Source organism: Vulpes lagopus, chromosome 6 (assembly GCF_018345385.1).
Source record: "Vulpes lagopus strain Blue_001 chromosome 6, ASM1834538v1, whole genome shotgun sequence".
In the NCBI taxonomy this organism is placed as follows: Eukaryota; Metazoa; Chordata; class Mammalia; order Carnivora; family Canidae; genus Vulpes; species Vulpes lagopus.
The window spans coordinates 82,496,806-82,519,339 of NC_054829.1; the positions used below are offsets into that span (position 1 = coordinate 82,496,806).

General features: G+C 38.0%; 1 protein-coding gene and 1 long non-coding RNA gene across 5 annotated transcripts in view; one reads left to right on the forward strand and one right to left on the reverse strand.

The window, feature by feature from the left end:
* LOC121492906 lies at positions 1–8,997 on the reverse strand. Of its 3 annotated transcripts, none has more exons than XR_005988337.1 (5): positions 7,753–8,997; positions 7,351–7,428; positions 5,467–5,540; positions 1,384–2,373; positions 1–1,275 (listed from the first exon to the last, which is right to left on the reverse strand). It is a non-coding gene; the product is annotated as an uncharacterized LOC121492906 (long non-coding RNA). The 3 variants fall into 3 exon arrangements; XR_005988335.1 differs by having other exon boundaries at positions 2,303–2,373; positions 7,753–8,987; XR_005988336.1 differs by lacking the exon at positions 7,351–7,428 and having other exon boundaries at positions 2,303–2,373; positions 7,753–8,976.
* Positions 8,461–22,534, forward strand: part of THAP9 (THAP domain containing 9) — a 23,472-nt gene continuing 9,398 nt past the window's right edge. The window contains exons 1-4 of one of the 2 annotated variants that reach the window (XM_041758186.1): positions 8,461–8,599; positions 14,382–14,577; positions 15,869–16,172; positions 17,360–17,510. In XM_041758186.1, the coding sequence (XP_041614120.1) occupies positions 8,520–8,599; positions 14,382–14,577; positions 15,869–16,172; positions 17,360–17,510 (731 nt within the window). In that variant the 5' untranslated portion in view covers positions 8,461–8,519. The remainder of the gene's footprint in view (positions 8,600–14,381; positions 14,578–15,868; positions 16,173–17,359; positions 17,511–22,534) is intronic. The other variant, XM_041758187.1, reaches the window with a different exon arrangement.

Below are 22,534 nucleotides of genomic sequence, written 5' to 3' on the forward strand. Positions count from 1 at the left end.
TTGAAAATTCTAGCATTTTATTTATTAAAGTCTCAAGAATAGTTTTAATATTGCTTGCCTTCTCATATAACTTACAGTATGGAGCAAGCATCTTTTCTACACCTTGGCAAATTGTCATACTCCTTTCAACTGAGTTTAGATTTGCCTCTAAAATTTATGCATTCAATGTCATCAAATAGGAGTGTTCCTTTAATGTGGTTTTTCACCTGCCATCACTTCCTCTGAAACATACTGATCCTTTACAACACACAACTGCTTTCATCATTTATAACAATGCTCGCCTTCACTAAATTCTTCTGGCTGTATATGTACAACTACTTCTTGATTGGCAGCAGTGTCAACATTCCCATGGTCATCTGTATCTTCTAGAACTCCAATTGCATTCCAGCCAAACCTTGTGAAGTTTTTACATAGTAGTCTTGCACTACTGTGCAAAGCAAAGACTACCTGTGATTCTTGGAATATGGGTGCAAATTTCACAGATGCTTCTCTGAGCTTGCAGCTTCACCAGATAGCAGAACATTAATCAATTCATGCTGACTTTGTAAACAATGAAACCAGCCTTTATTATAGGCAATAAGATGTTCTTTTTCAGTCTCCTTGTAGTTACCATTTTCCTTCAGTGCAGCAACTAACCTCAACACTTTGGCCTGAATACTAGCCAAACTGACTGGGATTTATTTTTACAGTCCTCAATCCAAAGAAGTAAACATTCCATTTCAACCATACATGCCTTTCTGTTCCTAGTGTAATTTAAACTAAAAAATGTTAAAGCATTTTATCTAAAAGTTCTTGCTTCATCGAACTTTAAAAAGATGGTTCATTTTATAGCTTCATGTAAGCCCAGGTCTTATCTTGTCTTCACTAATGCTGTCACCATTTTCAAATCTTCTAATGACATCCAATTTCATTTCTGGTGTTAAAACTTTTTCTTTGCTGCCCAGTCATCTTTGTTGACCAATTCTGTCACATGGGTTTATCAGTGGGAAACAAGTAGGCAACATAACTACATGCTTTACTCTGTGTGTGAACTATTAGATGTTCAGTGATCAATCACCAAGAGACTTTGAAAGAAGCGATATAAGTGTTTACTGACCATCTTTTATATGCATAATCTTTTGTGGAATAAAGAGCTATCTGCAAAACTTATGCAACAATCTGGTTACTATTGCGGTAACTGAAATTTCAATCATGTTGTAGAGGGATTGGTGTTATTTAACTCAACTGTGAAAACGGATCTTCAAGTAACTGGAAACAGTGCAAAGTAAGGACTACCTGTATTTAAAAAGAAAAACTTGTATTAGTTCACAGAACAGCCAACTTTTAATCCAATCTAACTACTAACCAAAGCTAGCCATAGATAAAAAACAAAAACTGAATTACTCATTGGAGCTGGAAAAATGTTTGAAGACAATGTAATACAAAATTCTTCATATTAGGATTTGCAGACTTCCAAAGATATCCTTTTCAGAGTTTAGGCCCCCTTTCCTCATTTCAATAATCTTGAGTTCTGCAAAAGAGTAAAGTCCTGGACAAATCTACTGTTGTCCAGATTATAAAACTTTACAATTCTCACAAGGCACAAGGCTGTATGTGTATATAACTTATTCCGTACGAGCCAGCACTATGTTTACTTCTGTGTAACAGTAGCATCCATCCCATTAATTTTTTAGTTTTGTTTTTGAATGCACTTATTTGTAAATCTTTTCATTAAGGCCTATAAACAAAGTTTTTATCACTTTTATGTTGGTAGAAATTTACGAAATAATGAATTTAAATCAACATTGAATAGTTGTAAAAAATTTTCTATTTAATATTCCTCAAATTTGTAACACCCCAAGACAACATGCCTAATTAGGGACAGATTACTGTGGTATTAGATTTGAGATTCCCAGCTTTTGACCACCTACGTACGTATCTACTATTCTTGAATAAAGCTTAAGTTATAGGATGGACGTTCACTGGCATATTAAAGAGTCATTTATAGAACATCCAAAAGTTAAGCAAACTTAAACCCTGGAATATATGATATCTAGTTTCATATATTCTAATAATAGCCCCTATCTATTTCAGGGGCTGAATTACATCATTATTTTTGAGAAAAGATGACCATCAAGGTTACAAGTCCTGACCCCAGCTACCAATTGCCTACCCTGAATCAAATCTATTGATTTAGAAAATTATATCATCTTTGAAAGCTCAAAGCATAAAGAAAAAAAAATTGAGTATGATATTCACATTATGCTCAAATATCAACTGTTTGCTAAGATCTGATTTTCTGTTCATCAAATTAACCTCTTACCTCTCTATAAACGTTCACTGTTTATCAGATCTGACACGTGATGTTAAGAAAACCACTCTTCAATTTCATTTCTAAAAGGAAAAACATTAATAAATCAACATACAAAAACTACATCTTATCTATGCTTTTTTTTCTCCCACTATGATTTTCTTTTTCCATTATGTCCTCATCCACATACATTAATCACAACAAATCATGATGTGAACAGCAGTGGAAAAAGTTTAATCATTGGACATTTGTATTTTTTTTTCCTATTTTCAACTTAAGCTCTAATCATAAGGTTTTCATGGTTTAGCCCTTTCTATAGAACATATAATAAATGCACATTTCTTTAAATTTTAATTATCATAAATTCCCCAATTTTACTGTGATTTGGGAAAAAACTCATACCAAAGATAATTTCAAGTGCATTATCTATCTACTTTGTATAAGATTACCTTACACTAATTTAGAAATGTCTTCTCAACGTTAAGTTTGACATGGAGCGTCGCCTGGATGGCTCAGTGGTTGAGCGTCTGCCTTCGGCTCAGGGCATGATCCTGGGATACAGGATCAAGTCCTGCATCAGGCTACCTGCGAGGAGCCTGCTTCTCTCTCTGCCTATGTCTCTCTGCCTCTCTGCTCTCTCTCATGAATACATAAATAAAATCTTAAAAAAAAAAAAAAAAGTTTGACATGGAAAGGGTAATCATAACTTAAATACATTCTAAAACTGAGTTATCTTGTTTTATATGTAATGCTTGTTATTAGTCAAGGTTTCTAATAATCAGAAGCAATTAAGCTTTAAAGGAAAAGGGGCACAGCTGTCACTCCTAAGAAATAACTTTTAAGCAGGGATAAAGGGAAAAGGCAGCTCAAAAAATTACAAATTTCAGGCACTAATTAGAATCCTGCCAATTAGGGGCATTCTGATTGCTTAGCAAAGTCTATATTTTATTCATTAAGAGAGACAGAAGACTATGGGGGGAGGGGATCAACAGAAAGAAAAAGTATGGGGTACCTGCCTGGATAGCTCAGTGGGTTAAGTATCTGACTCAGGTGTTGATCTCAGGGTCGTGAGTTCAAGCTCTATGTTTGTCTCCACACTGGGTGTGGAATCTACTTATAAAAAAAGAAAGAAAAAGACTACTTACCATATTGGATAAATATCAAGCTTTCGAGGAAAAGGACAAATTGCTTTAAAGCTGCTACTGCATTTTTATACCTTTATTCCATCCTATGTCAAATATTTCTGCGCCTTTAAGTAATTGGACTACATTCCTTGAAAAACTGGAAACAGAATTTTTATTTTATTTTTTTTTTAAAAGATTTTATTAATTTATTCATGAGAGACACAGAGAGAGGCAGAGACACAGGCAGAGGGAGAAGCAGGCCCCATGCAGGGAGCCCAACGTGGGACTCGATCCCGGGTCTCCAGGATCACACCCTGGGCTGAAGGCAGTGCTAAACCTCTGAGCCAGAGGCTGCCCAGAAACAGAAATTTCAACCATTCCAAGTCAGTCTGCACCCTAAGCAAAATTCTCAATTTTTATCTATAATCTGCTTCCAGCTTCTCTAACCACTTCCACCTAGGAGTAATTGGGAGAGGGGAAATGGGTACAAGAAAAAATATATACAATCAAGGTAGAGTATTCTCTAGCTATAAAATGAGCTTACATACTCCCTAGAAAATTTCCAAAGGAACGTAGCATCACTTATGGAATCTATATATGCACAGGCACGCAACTATACACCTTAGAAAACAGAGCATTTACTTGGATACATACACTCCTAGTTATCTGACCAGAGGGTCAAATATTAAACTCTTGATTCAATAAATTGAAGTGGTTAAAAAAAAAGTGTAGTAGTCAATCCACAATCCACATTCAAAAAGTAAAATGCAAGGATGCCTGGCTGACTCTTCATTTTCACTGGGATCATAATCTCAGAGACCTGGGACTGAATGAGTCCTGAGTTGGGCTCCCTGCTCAGTGCAGAGTCTGCCCCTGCTTTGCTCTTGCGATCTAAAATAAATAATAAATCTTGGGCAGTCCCGGTGGCCCAGCGGTTTAGCGCTGCCTTCAGTCTGGGGTGTGATTCTGGAGATCTGGGATTGAGTCCCGTATCGGGAACCCTGCAGGGAGCCTGCCTTCTCCCTCTGCCTGTGCCTCTGGCTCTCTCTCTCTGTCATGAATAAATAAATAAATAAATAAAATCTTTAAAAAAATAAAATAAAATAAAATAAAAAATAAATCTTAAAAAATAAAGTAAAATGTACAACTTACGAATTAGCTAAAAAGATCTTTAAATTTTTTAAATTTTTTTTTTATTTTTTAAAGATTTTATTTTATTTATTCATGAGAAACATAGAGCGAGAGCGAAAGGCAGAGTCACAGGCAGAGGAGAAGCAGGGTCCATGCAGGGAGCCCAATGTGGGACTCGATCCCGGGTCTCCAACATCACGCCCTGGGCTGCAGGCGGCGCTAAACCGCTGCGCCACTAGGGCTGCCCAAGATCTTTAATTTTGAGGAAAGGATTAGATTCAGAACAGTTTTTTTTACAGCTGGTCACCAATAATTTCAAAACCACATGGCTTTCTGAACTGAAAAAGGATGAAAAAGTAAGAATGTAAGTCAATTACTAGAAATACATCTTAACATATGAGGGCAACAAGGGTTCCAGTAGAACTAGCTAAGAATCTGACAGAAGGGTAAGTGTTCACCAGTCCTAGAAAGCAAAAAGTCTATTTGCTTTTGAGGTGCCTGGGTAGCTCAGTTGCTTAAGTGTCTGCCGTCAGCTCAGGTCATGATCTCAGGGTCCTGAGATGGAGCCATGAGTCAGGCTCCCTGCTCAGCAGGGAGTTTGCTTCTCCCTCAGTGTCCCCCACCATGCTCTCTCTCAAATTAAAAAAAAAAGTTTACTTTCATAGGGTTGTTTTGAGAAGTAAACATTGTTTATAAAAACTATACTGTATATAAAATGCTTAATACAATGCTTGATCCGTAATGGTTTAATAACCATTAGCTGTTACTTTTCCTCCCAAGCTACTGAATTAATGAGATTCCCTAACAGGAAGTAGATTTCACCAAAGCCTTCATAAATCTTTAGTTGGACAATACTCCATTTCTAACTCACTACTATTGTTCCAAGATACTTAATACATTTAAAACAGAAAGATATACTACCTCCCCTGTATATTTGGAGTAATTATCTTCCAAGGCTGAGGAATCTTTTCCCAACATCTCCAAGAATGTAATTCCTGAAAAGAGATATTTTCTTTTAAATTAGGTTGCACAATTGCCAATGCCTTCTTTAACACAGCTTACATATCCTCATTTATATATTCAATAATCACAACGGTTCATTATGTGAACAGCAGTGAAAAGGTTTAATCACTGGATATGAAGTTATTGGAGGAAGCAAAGATAATCAAATGATCAAATTGAGAACCTCAAAGTCAGGCAGTAAAACAGTAAAAAAGAGCAACAAAAATGTAAAAATTATAAACAATATAAAGATACATAAATACAACTCAAAAAAAAAAAGATGCACTTATGAAGGATTGCATATTTCCTTATCCAGAAGTATACTAAGAATACCTAGGGCGGTGACCCCTTGTGGCTGCCATAAAGTTTTTCATTTAATCAGTCTACACCATTAAAGTAAATCTGTTTTGCAGCAGAGCAATTTTCAGTAACTTGCTTGTAATTAATAATTACAAGAATGCCTTCAGAATAATGTGAGAGCCACAGTTTCATCTTTCCTAGATAGCCACAGTATCTGGAAACCAATTAAGCAGAAAAGACCTCTATTCCTCCTAACAGTGATACCGAATTAGCAACAGGGGTACTTTCAACTCTAACATAAGAAAATGAAAAATGATGGGACCCCTGGGTGGCTCAGTGGTTGGGTACCTGCCTTTGGCCCAGGGCGCGATCCTGGAGACCTGGGATCAAGTCCCACATCGGGCTCCCTTGCATGGAGCCTGCTTCTCTCTCTGCCTGTGTCTCTGCCTCTCTCCCTGTGTCTCTCATGAATGAATAAATTAAAAAAAAAATCTAAAAAAAGACAAAGAAAAATGAGAGCCTGCACCTGGGGGTCCCTCCCTAGCTGCACCCACCCACCCTTAACAGGTTATACCATTTAGCAGCCCATTAGCTCAGAGCTCCACTTCGTTATCTATAACATCTAGCATCCACCAACCCTGTTCTAATGTAATATACCTTACAGCAGTCTCCACTGAAGTTAACATTTAAAGGGGTCGGAGGAAGGCGTAGGAGTTCTTCCCCAGGTACTTGTCACTATTTTAGAGATTATCAAACTGCATAGATTTTGAATAGTCAATGCTAACTTTTTTCTTCCTACAAGCACTGCTTTTTTCAGATACACAATTTTTCTAAATATAAATTATCTTTCAGGAACACATATGACATTAGAGTAGAAACATGTTATCTATTGGTGTGCCACATACTGAAAAGACAAATTCACCTTAAACACTGTCTCTACACTCAAAGAACATCCTCTAGCAGGTTCCCCACAAACCCTAAGTCCTTAAAAATCAGGCAACACCACAATGAAGTACCACCTCACACTCTCAGGAACATGAAGAAAAGGGAACCCTCATCCACTGCTAGTGAGAATGTAAAATGGTCCAGCCAATTTGGAAAAAGTATGTCATTTCCTCAAGAGTTTAAACATAATTAAGTATATGATCCAGCAATCTACCCTGAGGTATATAGTCAAAAGAAATGAAAACATATGTCCACACACAAACTTGTGCATTAATGTTTATGGCATAAACATTCCCCCAGAATGGAAACAACCCAAATGTTCCATTGATGAATGGATAAATAAAATCATGGCAGTATATTCATACAGTGGAACATCTTTTCGCAATTAAAAAATGAAGTGCGAAGAAAAAAATGAAGTACGGATCAATTTTCCGTCAAATTCAGTACTATCCTTAGGCCATGTGACTTCCAGAAAACTACAGACACAAAAGCTGTTAATTTCGTTCAAACAAGATAGGAGCATATTATAATGGAAAAGTAGATGTGAATAAGTAATACCTTTGGCTGGAATTTGGATAAAGGAACAAAAAGGGAAAAAAAGAAGCAATGTCTTGGAAATGTTGCAATCGTTCTTGCCTGTTGGGAGAAGGAAATGAAAAAGTTGAACGAAAAAAAAGTACAAACTGTTGTTTCCTTAATGGACTCCAACAAAGTGGAAGAGAAAGCAGCTGCTTAATATGTTAAGCCATCTCTTAAAAGACACGAAATAGAAACTACGCCCTACGTTGGCCTCAATTTGTCTCTTCCACGAAAATCGGTAACTCAGGCCGTGACATCGTTCTACGGCCCTGTCACTCCTTGAAGTTATCCATGATGCCCCAGAGCCCAACCAAAATCATTTCATTGTCTCTCCCCTCCTGCTCCTCCCAGTGCTGCCGCCAAGAGCCCCAAGGACCTTACCTTACTTCCTTCTTAATTCCCCCGCATAGTGACAAATTCCCTCCCTTGTAGAAGAGGGTTCGTTGAACTAAACGTCGACGTAGCCTATTCAAGCTCCTCCGGGGTGACTTAGCTCAGGCCAACGACACCAACAGCTCCTCTGTTATCTCCCCACATCAAGGAACCACCAAATAAAATGCAAGGAGTCGATAGGCCTCTCAGAAGATTCTCAGAAGATAATTTGTTTCGAGGCCCAATTTTGTCTTCAATATTCCTACGGCACCGCGTCTATTATCCGTCTCCGTCCCAACTCTACCTCCAGCCATATCTTCGTCACTTTCAGAATTCGCACCGGAGACCTAAGCGCGTGCCCCTGGATTCGCCTCAACTTCGCTGCTGCCTCTTCGCTTTGCATTCTCAAGTTCGGCCTCACGAGAATCCCGATGGCATCGGATGTAAGCAGACGGGGTTGAAACAGGAGGAAAACGAGCCCACCAACGACTAAACCCCACCAACCAGCCTCGAGCACAGAGGGAGGAGCCGTCAAGTGCTCGTCTTCGAGCCCCACGCTTTTCCGATTGGCTGCGGCGACGCGACGTGGCCCGTGATTGGCCACGGCGTCAAGCGCAGCGCCCACGAAGAGGAAGGGTAGGAGTCTTGCGCCTTAAGAACCCGCCTTTTCCGACAAATAAAAGGTCGTAGCCGCCGAGTCCACGGGCGGAGCTAAACTCGAGCGCGATTAATGCTGTCGCAGGCACACCCGAAGTGGAGCCCCACGTAGCAAGAAGATGACCCGAAGTTGCTCGGCAGTGGGCTGCAGCACCCGGGACACCGTGCTGAGCCGGGAGCGCGGCCTCTCCTTTCACCAGTGCGTGAGAGCAGCCTCCGGCTAACTCCCGGCGCAGCCAGGCGGGCAGTAGGCCGGGGTGGGGCGGGGCCGGGCGCGCGTCGCGCCGTTGACGTGACGTGACGTGCGTAGCGTGGGGGAAAGGAACGTGGGAAGTTGGAGAGTTCGGGTTTTTCTTGCCCTCCCCGCATAGGGTTTGCGTCTAAGTTGCTGATTCTTTCGCGTTGCCTGCCGGTTGCCTAGTGGCTTTTAGCGAGGGTTATTCGAAAGGAGTCGTGCTTCCTTCCTTTCGGTCGTCTTATTATTTAACGTGAGGAGACGGGGAGGGAGGGCATTTGGGGAGAGCTGCGGAAGGTGTTCGGCTCCATTAGACTGTGCGGCTTGCTCGTGAGCGTGAGCGTGAGCGTAGATGAGTTTTCACCGGAACGCCTGTCATTGCAGGTTATTCAGTAGTAGTGGCTGAGCCCTAGGAGGCGGGTCCCGTTCTGGCTGGATCTCGTCATGGCAGGGAAGTTCTCATTTGGCTTAAGTGTGGGACCGATTTTCAGACCAGTCTGATTTGGACCCACGTCTGTGTAGTACTTCTGTGGTGTTCGTGTGTGTTTGTAATACGTATATATGTCGTTCAAATCAAAGCTCAAGGCACAGTGGGAAGTAAGAAAGCGGGTAAGACGTTCTCACAAAAATGTACTTGAAAAAGGTAGTCTACTAAAGTAATAGGAGATGTAGAGAGTTAAACCATTGCCGAGGGACTTTTTTTATGGGAAAATCAAAAAGAGTTTTATGGGACAGGTGGTATTTGAAGTGGACCTTGAGCTTTTTCGGGAGCAGGAGGAAGATAGCACTCAATAGGAACAGCATGGGAAAACGTTAGGGCGTGGGAAGCACAGAGATACCTGATAGAGGAGTGGAAAATAATTTAAAGACATTTACAAAGAAAAGGTTAAGGAGTTTCTACTAGGTGTGGTAGGCCTTTTGTAGTCATTGCTTTGTTTTTTAAATAGAGTTGATTCCTCCTCCACTTAAGCTGTTGTAATTGTATCTTTTTCTCCTTTGGGATTCCCTCCCCCAACTAATATGTTCCTGTTCTCTCTCTTTTTTAAAAAAAATAACTTATTTGTTCATGAGAGACACACACACACACACACAGAGGCAGAGACACAGGCAGAGGGAGAAGGCAGATTCATCGCAGGGAGCCCGAGGTGGGTGGGACTCAATCCCCAGACCCCGGGATCTCACCCTCAGCCCAAGGCAGACGCTCAACCTCTGAGCCACCCAGGCATCCCTGTTCCTCTTCTCTTTATTTTAATAAACTGCTCCAGCTACTGATTACTTGCCTAAGACAGCATGCTCACATTACTTTCATTTCTAAACACACAAACTCGAGCCTCTGTACTCCTCTGCGCTAGCCTATGACTCCTGTAGCCAGGCTCCTCAAAACAGGAACATAACCTATTTACTTAAGTCCTGTTGACTTTTCAACTTATTGTTGCCAGATATCTGTCACTACTGCTCTGATGCACTAACAAAGGGTCACCGGTAATCCTGCCAAACCTAAGGGAGCACTTCTAAACCCTTCTCTTGACGTCTTTAACTTTTAGTCATATCGACTACCCCATGAAACTTTCACCTCCATTGGCTTTATTGACACTCTGTCCCAACTTATCTCCTTTTTCTCTAATTTTTTTTTCAATTTTTTTGCTACCCTGCTTTTCCTTTTCCTGTGCCTTCTTAGATTCTTAAATGAGGAGGAGTTCTTACACTGCTTTAATTTATTTATTTTACTTATTGAGGACCAAAATAAGACCTGCTTAATTTTAAGAAAGGAAGGTGATGCAATTATTACAAGAGTCTGCTGTGAGTCTTTCAGTCTGATTGATTCCCCATTCATTCCATTGTCCTGATTCCTGGAAATGATTTTTCTAAAAATGCAAATTTTATGCTAGTTCCCTGAAGGAAGGATTTGTTTTTTTAAGATTTATTTATTTATTCGTGAGATACACAGAGAGGCAGAGACATAGAGGGAGAAGCAGGCTCCTCACAGGGAGCCCCATGTGGGACTCGATCCCGAACCCAGGATCACACCCTGAGCGGAAGGGAGGCGCTCAACGGCTGAGCCACCCAGGGATCCCTAAAGGAAGGATTTTAATCCGGGCTTTTCAATGCATAAAATACAGTCCAAGCTCCTCTGCAAAGCCTTTCCTCCTATACCTCTCTTCCAAAACTGGAATTACATTCCCTCTATATTTCTGTTATTATATATCTGTGCTGAATGAAACACATGTCCTTATGTACGAATAGGAGGGAATCATCTTTGTCTTCCTATACCTAGGAAGTTGTAAAGAAGGTAGGAGAAATGAGAGACAGGAAGACGAGTTAGAATACTATGGTGTTAGTCCTAGCACAAGGTAGTATTTGTCAACTTAACATTTGTCAACTTAACATTGCCCAAAGGCATCATCTTCAAACTTACTGATGACAGAGCCCTCTCCATAAAGAAATTTGAGTACATGTCCCTGATATATGCACGGCGATTTATAAGTTACATACATGAAGTGATGTACTAATATATACTATGGAACACAAAAATTAAAGGATGGCAAAAAAATTATAAAAATCTAATTTCTTCAAATCTCAGTAGATGAGTGCATATTCCTCTGGAGGCCACTGACTGGAGGGATGGATCCTAAACATACTACAGCATCTATTATCATCTGGCCTCTAGCTATCCCGCCAGCCCATCTGTACCAAGTACCAGCTACCTCTACGCTCTCCTTTAACCCTCTCCAGCCTCCAAATTAACTTATTTTTTAATGCTTTATGAACCAATAAGATCCAAGTAGTTATTTTATATCTCTGTGTTACTGTATCTGCTTGGAGTGGCCACTCTCTGCATGGCAAATTCCTGTTCAGTTCTTGTTCCAGTAATATCTCTTCAGAAGCCTCCCCCAGCATTCCAAGTCCGATTACCAGAGTTATCAAAGACATTGCAAGGAAACAGGCAAGGGGCTGTGGCTGAAAAGCATGAGTCGAAAGGACTAAAGGTGTGGAAACTGTTGTTATGAGATTACTGGTACTTTGTGAAACACATAAATGGTTGAATATTAAGTGGGACTGGCAAGTAAAGTGGCACTTTGAGTCATTCTCTTTTTGTTGGTGTAAAGAAATTGAACAATTTATTTCATAACCAAAGAACTATATGTATGATAATTTGGAAGCGTTTTTACCTGAATTGTAATGGATTCTATTTTTAAACTTTTAATTATGAAACATTTCAAGCATACTAGCAGGCAAAAAATAATACATAACAAACACCTATGCACCCATCAGAAGAATTAAGCAGATGCTAACATTTTGCGTTGTTTCAGTTTTTTTCTTTTTCCCCTTAAAAGAGAATTAAGTTACAGATATAGTTCAAGTTTTACCCCCTCAATTCTTTCTCTCTCTCCTCAGAGATTACCACCGTAGAAAGGATTTTGTTAGCCAGTTTTCTGGAAAATATATGCAGGGAGCCAAAGATACATTTCTGCCAGCAGTGTAAAAAAGGCATAGTCAATGAGAGAGAGAACATGGATTCTGTATTGATTTACCCAATTCATTATTGTATACATGAGATGATGATTGGTTTGGGACTTTTCTTTTGCCAGAGGTGGCTTTAGAATAGGGAGACATGAATTCCAATTTCAAGTACTATTTACTGGTAGCTATGCTTAGCTCTGGTCTTGGTTTCATCTTCTTGAAAGGATAAAAACCTTTTGTGCAGAACTTTTGTAAGACTAAAACTAAGTTTTCAAAACACACACCTGGGTGCCTGGCTAGCTCAGTTGGAAGAGTGGGCAGCTCTTGATTTTGGGTTGTGAATTTGAGCCACCCACCTACGCTGGGTGTCGAAATTACTTAAATAAACTTTAAACATATATATATATATATGGCTCAAGGTGAATGCTTTAAAAGTAGTATCAATTCTTATTACCAATATAATTTTGTTCAGAATTCAAATTAGTCATGCTGGTTAGACTACACATTTATCCCAACCCTTTAATGTTTTACACATAGGAAATATTTAATACTTTGGGGCAAACTAACAAAGCTATTTGGGACTGTACTTCAAGGGCTCCAGGTGGCCCAGGCCATTCCATGGACTAAGGGGATTGATGGCTGTGGTCAGCAGGCATGCCAGGTGGGAAACTGCGTCTGAGGATCAGGCTATATGATATAATTTGGTGGACTAGCCACCTTTTTACTGTCCTTTACCATAGTTAGAGACTACACCCCGACTCTGGAAAAGATGCCTCATTAACATGTGCCACTAGTTAAGAAAAGAACTCCGTGAAAAGAGATGGATTTGCCTCACCCTTATGAGAAAAACAATTTCCTCTTGATCAAGTAGCATCATCTTTCTGGAACAATAAAATGAAAGTCCTGAAAGTGGAAGTGTTGTTTCCTAGGAAAACACAAATTCCAGGTAGTACTTTACCGTTTACGAAAGGTTTTGAATGGATTTGCTGCCTTGTACACTCTTAACAACCCTGTGAGGGGGCTCAAAGATTGAGAAATGTATGTAATACCATGTGGCTGATAAAAGGTAATTGAAGCTTAAATACAGGTTTTCCAATTCAGTGTTTTTTCTCAAGGTGATTGAGAGAACATCTCAAAATTGTGTTTTACCTTACTGCTACATTATTTCCCTAACAATGAGTTGAGAAATTTAAAATTTTCACTAGTTTCAGTTCCTAACAATTATATACCTTAAAACCTAAGTTAAAAAAAAAAAAAATATATATATATATATATATATATATATATATATATAAAATCACACAGCTACCTAGGTCTGTCCCCGAGATAAATCAAGGAAGGAGGGCGCAGAAAGAGTAGTTTTGTGATTTTCATTATATTAATTTTGTAAGTTTTTTTTTTTCTCACCAATTTCTAAACATAGTAGTATGGGTTTAAAAATAGAGAAATACAAGGTAATTTTTATATTCAAGGCTAGGAAAAAGTGGTGCCTTTCAAAACAAGAGAGGAAAATCAAGTATGGGAAATGTACTTGTTTTTCTACTGCTTAGTGACAAATTTTTTTAAAAATGCAGTGGAAATGTTATCTCACAAATTCTGAGGGTAGGAATTCAGGAGTGGATTAACTGGGTGTTAAAGAGTGTCTCATAAGATTGCAGTAAAATGTTAGCCGATACTAGAATCTTCTGAACATTTGATGAGACTGAAGGGTGTGCTTTCAGAAAGTTCACTCAACATAGCCTTTGACTGGAAGCCTGTCTTGCCAAGTAGACCGATATCTCTATAGGACTGCTTATGACATGGCAGAGAAGCTCTGCTCAGAGAAAAATCATTCGATAGAGGGAGCAAGTGCTTTTATTATCTAGTCTTATTGCCCATTGCCACTCCTGCTTTTTTTATTTCTTAGAAGCAAATCACTATCTCTAGCCCACACTCAAGGGGAGAGTCAGCTCCATCTTTTAAGAGGAGGAGGAGCAAAGAATCCAGGGACATAGTTTAAAGACTATCTCAGAATCTGCTTTAGATTCTGTTAAGTGTAGGCAGTGAAGACAAAATGTGGTAGGATACTTAATATGAGAATTGCCCTTGTACAAATTGAAGCAAATGAAATCAGAACTCTTGGATTAAAAAAAATCAAAGAACTTTGAAAAAAATGAAATCAAATTAAGTAAGTTTAACTAGACTTGATGTTTATATAAAGCAGTTAAATAAATGGATTTATGTAACAAATACTGTAGTATTACTATAATTTCATGTTAATGGAACTTTAATATGATTGCTGTAGATTTCCAACTGATACCATACAGCGCTCAAAATGGATCAGGGCTGTTAATCGTGTGGACCCCAGAAGCAAAAAGATTTGGATCCCAGGACCAGGTGCTATACTATGTTCCAAACATTTTCAAGAAAGTGACTTTGAGTCATATGGCATAAGAAGAAAGCTGAAAAAAGGAGCTGTGCCTTCTGTTTCTCTATACAAGGTACTTAACTCTAGGTACATACAAAATTAAATTCTACAGAGCCTTTAAAAACCAAGATACCTCACATTATAGCTAGAATTTACAGAGATTTAAGAAGAAATCCTAAGTCTTAAAATTCTTAAAATAAATCCAATAATAGATTTTAAATGCTTAGAAAACTCATTTTTCATTTTTTAAAAAAATCTACATGGAATATTGGAATTTTGTAAAAAAATTAGGTATATAAAATGCAAATCATTGTCAAGACACACATAAAGATTACTAAACCGATTGCAAGAATCAACTAGTAGATACCTTAGAATTCAGGCTGTGTAAGACAGTTTCCAGAATACCTAGAAATTACACCTTTTTGGGGGCTCCTCCCAGTGATGTTACTGACCTTGACCAAAAATATACCTAATTATTAGCATCCATATAGGGAGGTATATATGGAAAAGAGAGGGCTTTCTGTGAGTCAGTCACCAGTATTGGTGTTACATTCTGAGATTTCTTCTGTTTCCGTGTTCTCCTTTTATCTCTTGGCCACCTTGTACATGGCTCATCACGTCTGCACAGGCTGTAATCATCTACCTCTTCCATCCTGATGCGTGCATTTCTAACTGCTCTGAATTCTCTTTTCAAACTACTGTATTCTTTTCTCAAATTCTTTCAAACTACTGTATATCTGATAAATTGACTTGCTTTCATGCTTTTGTGTAAAATCAATAATAGTCATTATTTATTGAGACCTACAGTGGTCCAGGCCATTGTGCCAGGAGATTTACATAAGTCATCTTATTTTATCCTTAAAACAACTCTGTATTATTATCCACATTCTACAAATGAGGAGCTGATGGATTTAGTGACAGCTACTAAATGAGGAAGTCAGGATTCAAACCCAGTTCAGTCTTAATTCCAAAGCCGTGCTCTGTCTACTATGCCTGCCTTTTTGCAAAAATAACTCAAGTCATGTGATTGCTCCTTTAAAAAACTATTCAAAACTCATTTCCACAAAGCCTTCCCAAATTGCCACCTTTCTGTTGTTACCATTACCATTTCAGACACTTTCAGCATCGTGTTAACTTTCAGCATCAGGTTACTATTTCTGTAGAGATGAAAAAAAAAAAAACAAAAAACTTCTTTCACATTTTCCTTTAAATACATTGGCAAAAATCAGAGATTATGACTTTTTTCTTTCATAATTAACTCTCCCAAGCAACCAGGTGAGTGTTTTGCATTTAGTGGTATTTTTATAGACAGTTTTCTGTGTGATAATTTCAAAAATAACCTGAATTTGATGTTTCTATTGCAGGTTCTTCAGGGTGTACACCTTAAAGGTAAAGCAAGACAGAAAATCCTAAAACAGCCACTTCCTGATAATTCACAAGAGATCGCTACTGAGGACCATAACTACAGTTTAAAGAGACCTCTGACAATAGGTGCAGAGAAACTGGCCGAGGTGCAACAGATGCTCCAGGTATCCAAAAAAAGACTGGTCTCTGTAAAAAACTATAGGATGATCAAGAAGAGAAAGGGCTTACGATTAATTGACGCACTTGTAGAAGAGAAACTGCTTTCTGAAGAAACAGAGTGTCTGCTACGAGCACAGTTTTCAGGTATGTTCCCCTTTTCCAAAATATAAAGTATTTACTCTGCTACTGCTTATGAAAACGTGCTCTTCACTGAAACATGAAGTCTCAGGGTAAGCAAAAAAGAAAGGAATTGCCAAAATCCTTTTATGTATTTCCAGCTTTAAAAGTAATGTGGTTTATTATAGGAAAAACAAGGAAATATACAAATGATAAAAGTTAAGCATAATCCTGCTACCCAGAGATGAGATAATATGGTTGATAACATATACTATACTTTGCAGTTTTTATAAAGCACTTAATTCATTTTACTGCAAATTCTTTATAAGCAGTTTTAACTGCTATGTAATTTATCACTAAAGTGTTTTTGCAGCAGAGTTGAACCAGATAATTTCGCCAGTTCTCCTTGAGCTTGAAAACTCTATGAATCTCCATATTATTTTCTAAAATGTTCTATAGAAGACAGATATGTCCATTGGAAAACTACCTACTCTGTGAACAAAGAAGAGGGACAAAATAAATATTTCCAACTTCACTCTATGATGAAAGCAGTAGAGATTTTGGATTTATGTTCTGGTTAAAAAAAAAAAAAAGTATGTCTTATTTCTAGAAAAGAATAGGTATCTCCAAAGGAGGAGAATATTTTGTGTTTTTCCAGTAGGGGAAAACAGACATAATAAACAGGAATCCCCAACAGGAAAGAGGATTTTTTTTTTCCTTCAAGGTAGGGAAGATTGTCTATTCAATCTGAATAGCATCCCATCCTCAGAAATGTTTCTTGTGTCTCATTTTCACTCCTTAAATAAATGGTAACCAGGGAACAAAATAAAACAAATAAATGTGCTCATAATCCAGAGACTTTAATTTTATCCACTATTTCATTTTCTTCCCTCTTCCTCTAAAATTCTCCACTTAGGCTGCCAGTGAATAGTAAAACACAGTGATTCAGGTTGAAACTTTTTTCTTCCCTCTTTTGAGTGAAATGATTCAAGATGAACAGGATGAACTAGTCAGGAGGCTCTATGATTGGATATTAACCAATCAATTAACCATATTAACCATATGATTGGATATTAATTGAACAAACTTAGTTAAACTGTGATTGGATTTGGATTTGGATGCCCATTGCATTTATATCCAAATGCTGTGATCTATACCTGAAAATGTTACTGTACACTCTTCATCACAAAGAATAAATAAATTTATTTTAACAGATTTTAAGTGGGAGTTGTATAACTGGAGAGAAACAGCTGAGTACTCCACAGAAATGAAACAATTTGCATGTACACTCTACTTGTGCAGTAGCAAAGTCTATGATTATGTAAGAAAGATTCTCAAGCTGCCTCATTCTTCCATCCTCAGGACGTAAGTGAATTACTTTTTAGATGTTAAAGAAAATTAGTATTTTATTATTTTATTGCATTTTATGTGTTAAGGCTATTCATACTTAAACTCTTATTAGTCCATTTTCTCTTTTTAGAAACTTTTAGGTGGTACTTGCATATTATCACAGCAGCAATATTTTCACCAACAACATGAAGGCAAATACTTTGACAACTTTTTTGTATCCTCCAGATGGCAGAGACACTGGGTGATAAAAAAAAAAATCCGGATTCTAATATACTTTAGTAATTTGGGGATTTCTAAAACACTTTAGTAGTTTTAAAGATTTTATTTATTTATTGACACAGAGAGAGAGGCAGAGACACAGGCAGAGGGAGAGGGAGAGAGAGAAGCAGGTTCCATGGAGGGAGCCCGATGTGGGACTTGATCCTGGGTCTCCAGGATCACACCCCAGGCTGCAGGCGGTGCCAAACCGCTATATAACCCGGGCTGCCCACTTCAGTAGTTTTAATATTGGACTATCCTAGAAAATCTAGAACAGTTCTAAATTGACACCATTGGTTTGAGGCTAAGCACAAAAAGCTGCATTTTTGTAAGCTCTATAAGTTGATGCCTGTGGCAGGTTCTGGGAGGAGATTTTGGTAAATAATTTTGTAGGATTTGTCGTTAAAGTACATAGATATATTTCTAATTCTCTTAGTGTAAAGCAAGTAACGCAGTGGCTTTGCAGTAATGTTTCATGAAAGTAACACTCAACTTTTACTATTTTTCGTATCACTGGTTTTACAGATGCCTTTTAATATTGATTAATTGGGCTTAAAAATGATGGAAATCTATTGTCTCAGAGTTCTGGAGGTTACAAGTCCACAAAATCAAGGTGTCAGCAGGGTTGGTTCCTTCTGAGGGCTATGAGGGAGAGAGTCTGTTCCATTCCTCTCTTCTTGACTTAATTTGTAGTTGGTGGTCTTTTTCCCTATGTCTCCTTACATCATCTTCCATTATATATGTGTGCTTCTGTGCCCAAATTTCTTCTTTTTATGAGGGCCACTCATGTAGGATTAGGATTCACCTTAATGACCTAATTTTAACTTGATTATCTCTGTAAAGACCGTATCTCCAAATAAGGTCACATTCTGAGGTGTGCTGGGGCTTAGGACTCCAGTATGTCTTTTTGAGGGACAAAATTCAACCATAATAGTCACTTTCCTAATACGTAAACCTCCTCATTGCCCACAGCCTATAGGCTAATTCCTTCCTATGGTTTTCTGAACTTCCCATTATGTGGGCCCTGCTGGGCTCCAGGGCTCATCTTTTGCCTCCCTCTTTCCCCTCTAGCATTCTATGTTCGATTTTAAGGCATTCCTTGCTGCTTCTTGCCTCAGGGACTTACTGTTCCTGTACCCATTCTCTCTCTCTCTTTCTATCTGTTGGTCCTGGTGATTACTCTAGTCTTCAGACTCAAATTAGATATGACATCCTATCAGAAGCTTGGCCTGCAGTAAGTACTCTTCTCACACAAATGATACAGAACTGAATCATAGTACTTTTATTTTTATTTAAAGATTTTATTTATTTATTCATGAGAGACACAGAGAGGCAGAGACATAGGCAGAGGAAGAAGCAGGCTCCCTATAGGGAGCCCAGTGCAGGGACTCGATCCTGGCACTCCAGGACCATGCCCTGGGCTGAAGGTAGGCGCTCAACTGCTGAGCCACCCACATATCCCTGAATCATAGTTCTTAAAACACTGTTTTCCCACTGGACCAGGAGCCGCCTCAGTCTGAGGTCTGCATCTGATTCTGTTATGCTACTTTCTTATACGGATCCTGCATGGTACCTGGAGCACTATGGTCCCTTGGTAAATATTTGTGGAAAGAAAAAAAAAAATGCCTCAACAGTCATTTAGCATTTCAAATAGATGTAAGGAGGAAATGCAGTTGCTCAAGTTGCTGTCTAAAGAACAGTGTTCCATTTAATTCAGTGTAGATAAGGCGGAGGCCAGCGGGGAAGGACAGCAGCCCCCTGTCCTGGAACATGCCTCTTGGTTTCTTACTGCTTCAATTTTAAAACAGACTCAGAGGGGCTCTGAGCTGGAGAAACTCTGCGAGATTATGTAATTAACATATAACACTATTCTAGTTTTAAATGTATAACAGTTATTTAGTATTTGTATATGTTGCAAAATGATCACCACACTAAGGCTAGTTAACATTCATCACACACAAAATTAAAATTGCTTTTTTCTTGTAATGAGAACTTTCAAGACCTATTCTCTTGGCAACTTTCAAATATATGATACGGGGACCTCTGGGTGGCTCAGCGGTTTCAGCGTCTGCCTTTGGCTCAGGTCATCATCCCAGGGTCCTGGGATCAAGTCCCACATCAGGCTTCCTGCATGGAGCCTGCTTCTCCCTGTGTCTGTGTCTCTGCCTCTCTCTCTCTCTCTCTGTGTCTCTCATAAATAAGTAAAAAAACAAAACAAACAAAAAACAAATATATGGTACAGTATTATTAACTGTAGTCATCATGCTGTGTATTATACTCTTTTTAAAGAATAATTTTCCTCCACATACTATTAAAATAATACTAATAAAAAATAGAAATGAGAGAAAAAAGAAGGAAAATTCATTAATTCTTCTACCAATTGTTATATGTAAACAATTATTATTAACATTTAGGGAATTTTCTTCCAGTTATTCTTCTGTGCTTAAATTTATTAGTTTTTTTACATAGTACGATCTTTAATAACTGCATAGTATCAGGTAGTTGTACTCTACTTAACCACGGCATTCTCCAACTGTTGGACATTTATTTATATTGTTCCCGTTTTTTGGTTGTAATGGCCATTTAATATATTGAGTTGAACATTTGTGTATAGGCTTATTCATGCTCTTCCATAATATGATTGTGCTATTTAGACCAGATGTTATTCTTATTTTTAAATGTGTGCTTTCTGCTAGGCAGGAGATGTTTTTATAGACACTATATTGGTATCTCCCCCTTCTATGCCTTTTTTAGTCAAGTGCTCTCTTCACTGATTTTAAAAACCACTGATTCCTGATTTTGCACTGTGGTTTATGTGAGATGTTTCATTTCCTATAGTTCTACATCAACTTCTGGATTAAATATTCTCTGGCAATTCCAGCTCACACTGATCTTTTCTCTTTTCAGGTCATTTTGCATTTTATAACCTTTGCTATGACATTATCTTAGTACAATTTTATTTTATTTATTTTTTTAGATTTTATTTATTTGATGAGAGAGAGAGCATGCCGGCGCACAAGCAGGGTGAGCGGCTGGCAGAGGGAGAGGGAGAAGCAGGTTCCCCAGGGAGCAGGGAGCCCAACTTGGGACTCAGTCCCAGGACCCCGGGATCATGATCTGAGCTGAAGGCAGATGCCTAACCGACTGAGCCACCCAATGTCCCTATTTAGTACAACTTTAGTACTCAAAAAGTTATTATTTCTTTTGGAACTTTGTCTGAAACTAAAATACCTTGTTTAATATGATAGTAATACATGCTTGTTATAAAACATTGAAACAAGGGGCAGAAAGGCAGAGATACACATTCAATAGGTTAACAGATTTGGTAGTGGGAAAATGAGTTTTTATTGGATTGCTTCTATTTTCTTAGTGATATAAAGATAATAGCTGAGGGGCACCTGGGTGGTTCCATTGAGTAAATGACCAGCTCTTGATCTCAGCTTATGTCTTGATCTCAGGGCTGTGAGTTCAAGCCCCATGTTGGGCTCTGCACTGGGCAAGCTTACTTAAAAAGATAATAGCTGAGAGTTGGGGCAGGAGACATAAGAAGTTTGGGGGGGAAAGGAGAAAATGCGAATCATTGTTTTTCCTCTTTGATGATGGAGAGACAGTTATATGATAAACAATTAGATGATGACAGACCAAGCCAGACTTATATTTTTAAAATCCTTTGATTCAGACGGGTACCTCCCTCACTAATTTCTACTTGTTGTATCTTTCTCTAATTCTTACCCACTATAAGCCACTTCTGTAATTTGCTGTGTTCTGATGTTGCATCTTTTTCAGTTCTCTCTTAAATTCTTTATGTCCAGAACCTTCCCAGAGCTGTACTTCAGATAATTCCAGTTCTTTGGGTCTTGAAGGTAGTTTGTTTTCACATATCTTTTGTAAGAATGTCATAACATCCTCAGCCTTCCTTATTTTAATAATGATACTTATAGTATGATATTTATATTATATTTTCTCTAACTTTCTCTTAGGTATTCATTGTAATATAGTAATATAATATAGTAATATAATATAGTAATATAGTATAGTATAGAGTTCCCTCTAATAGGGAAGGTAATATGAGAGATTCAGAGATAAACAAGACTATGGGAAGAGCTAACAGTCTTGAAAAACACTCAACTCAGCATCATGGCTCTTCAGCAGTTCTTCTCCAGGCAGTTTAAAGCCACCCAGTGGACTCCCTATAATCGCTCCATGACTAAGCTGTTGTTTAATTTAAAATATGTTGTTGAGAATGTAAATTTTTGGTAAAAATTGTGTGAAGGAGAATTGGAATGTAAATTAATTTTAAATTTATTAATCCAATTCTGTGCATTGGAGGTCCAAAATTTGTTTTTAATTTCTTATAAAAGTTGAATCCATTTATTCTAATACTTGTATAAGTAGATTTACTTTTGTATCCTATTCCTAGGAATTGCATAAGTGACAGGAGTATGTATGTGTATATATGTGCACATGAGTACATGTTACAGTGCTGTTATCTAAAAAATGGAAATAACCTGTTGAAAGACAGGTTAGTGTAACAGCATAAATTATTTATGGCTTAACTATACTATGGGATACCATGTACACATTTAAAATGCTGTAAGTCAATAGTTAAGCTGTAAGTCAATAGTTAAGGACACAGAAAAATATTTCTGTAACATTACTATTAAGTAAAAAAAAAAAGATTCAGTATAAATATTAAAGTGATTATTTTTGCACATTTCAGTATTGTTTTACTCTTAAAAAAATAATGTGCCTTTTTTTACTATCAAAAAAAAATTTCATTT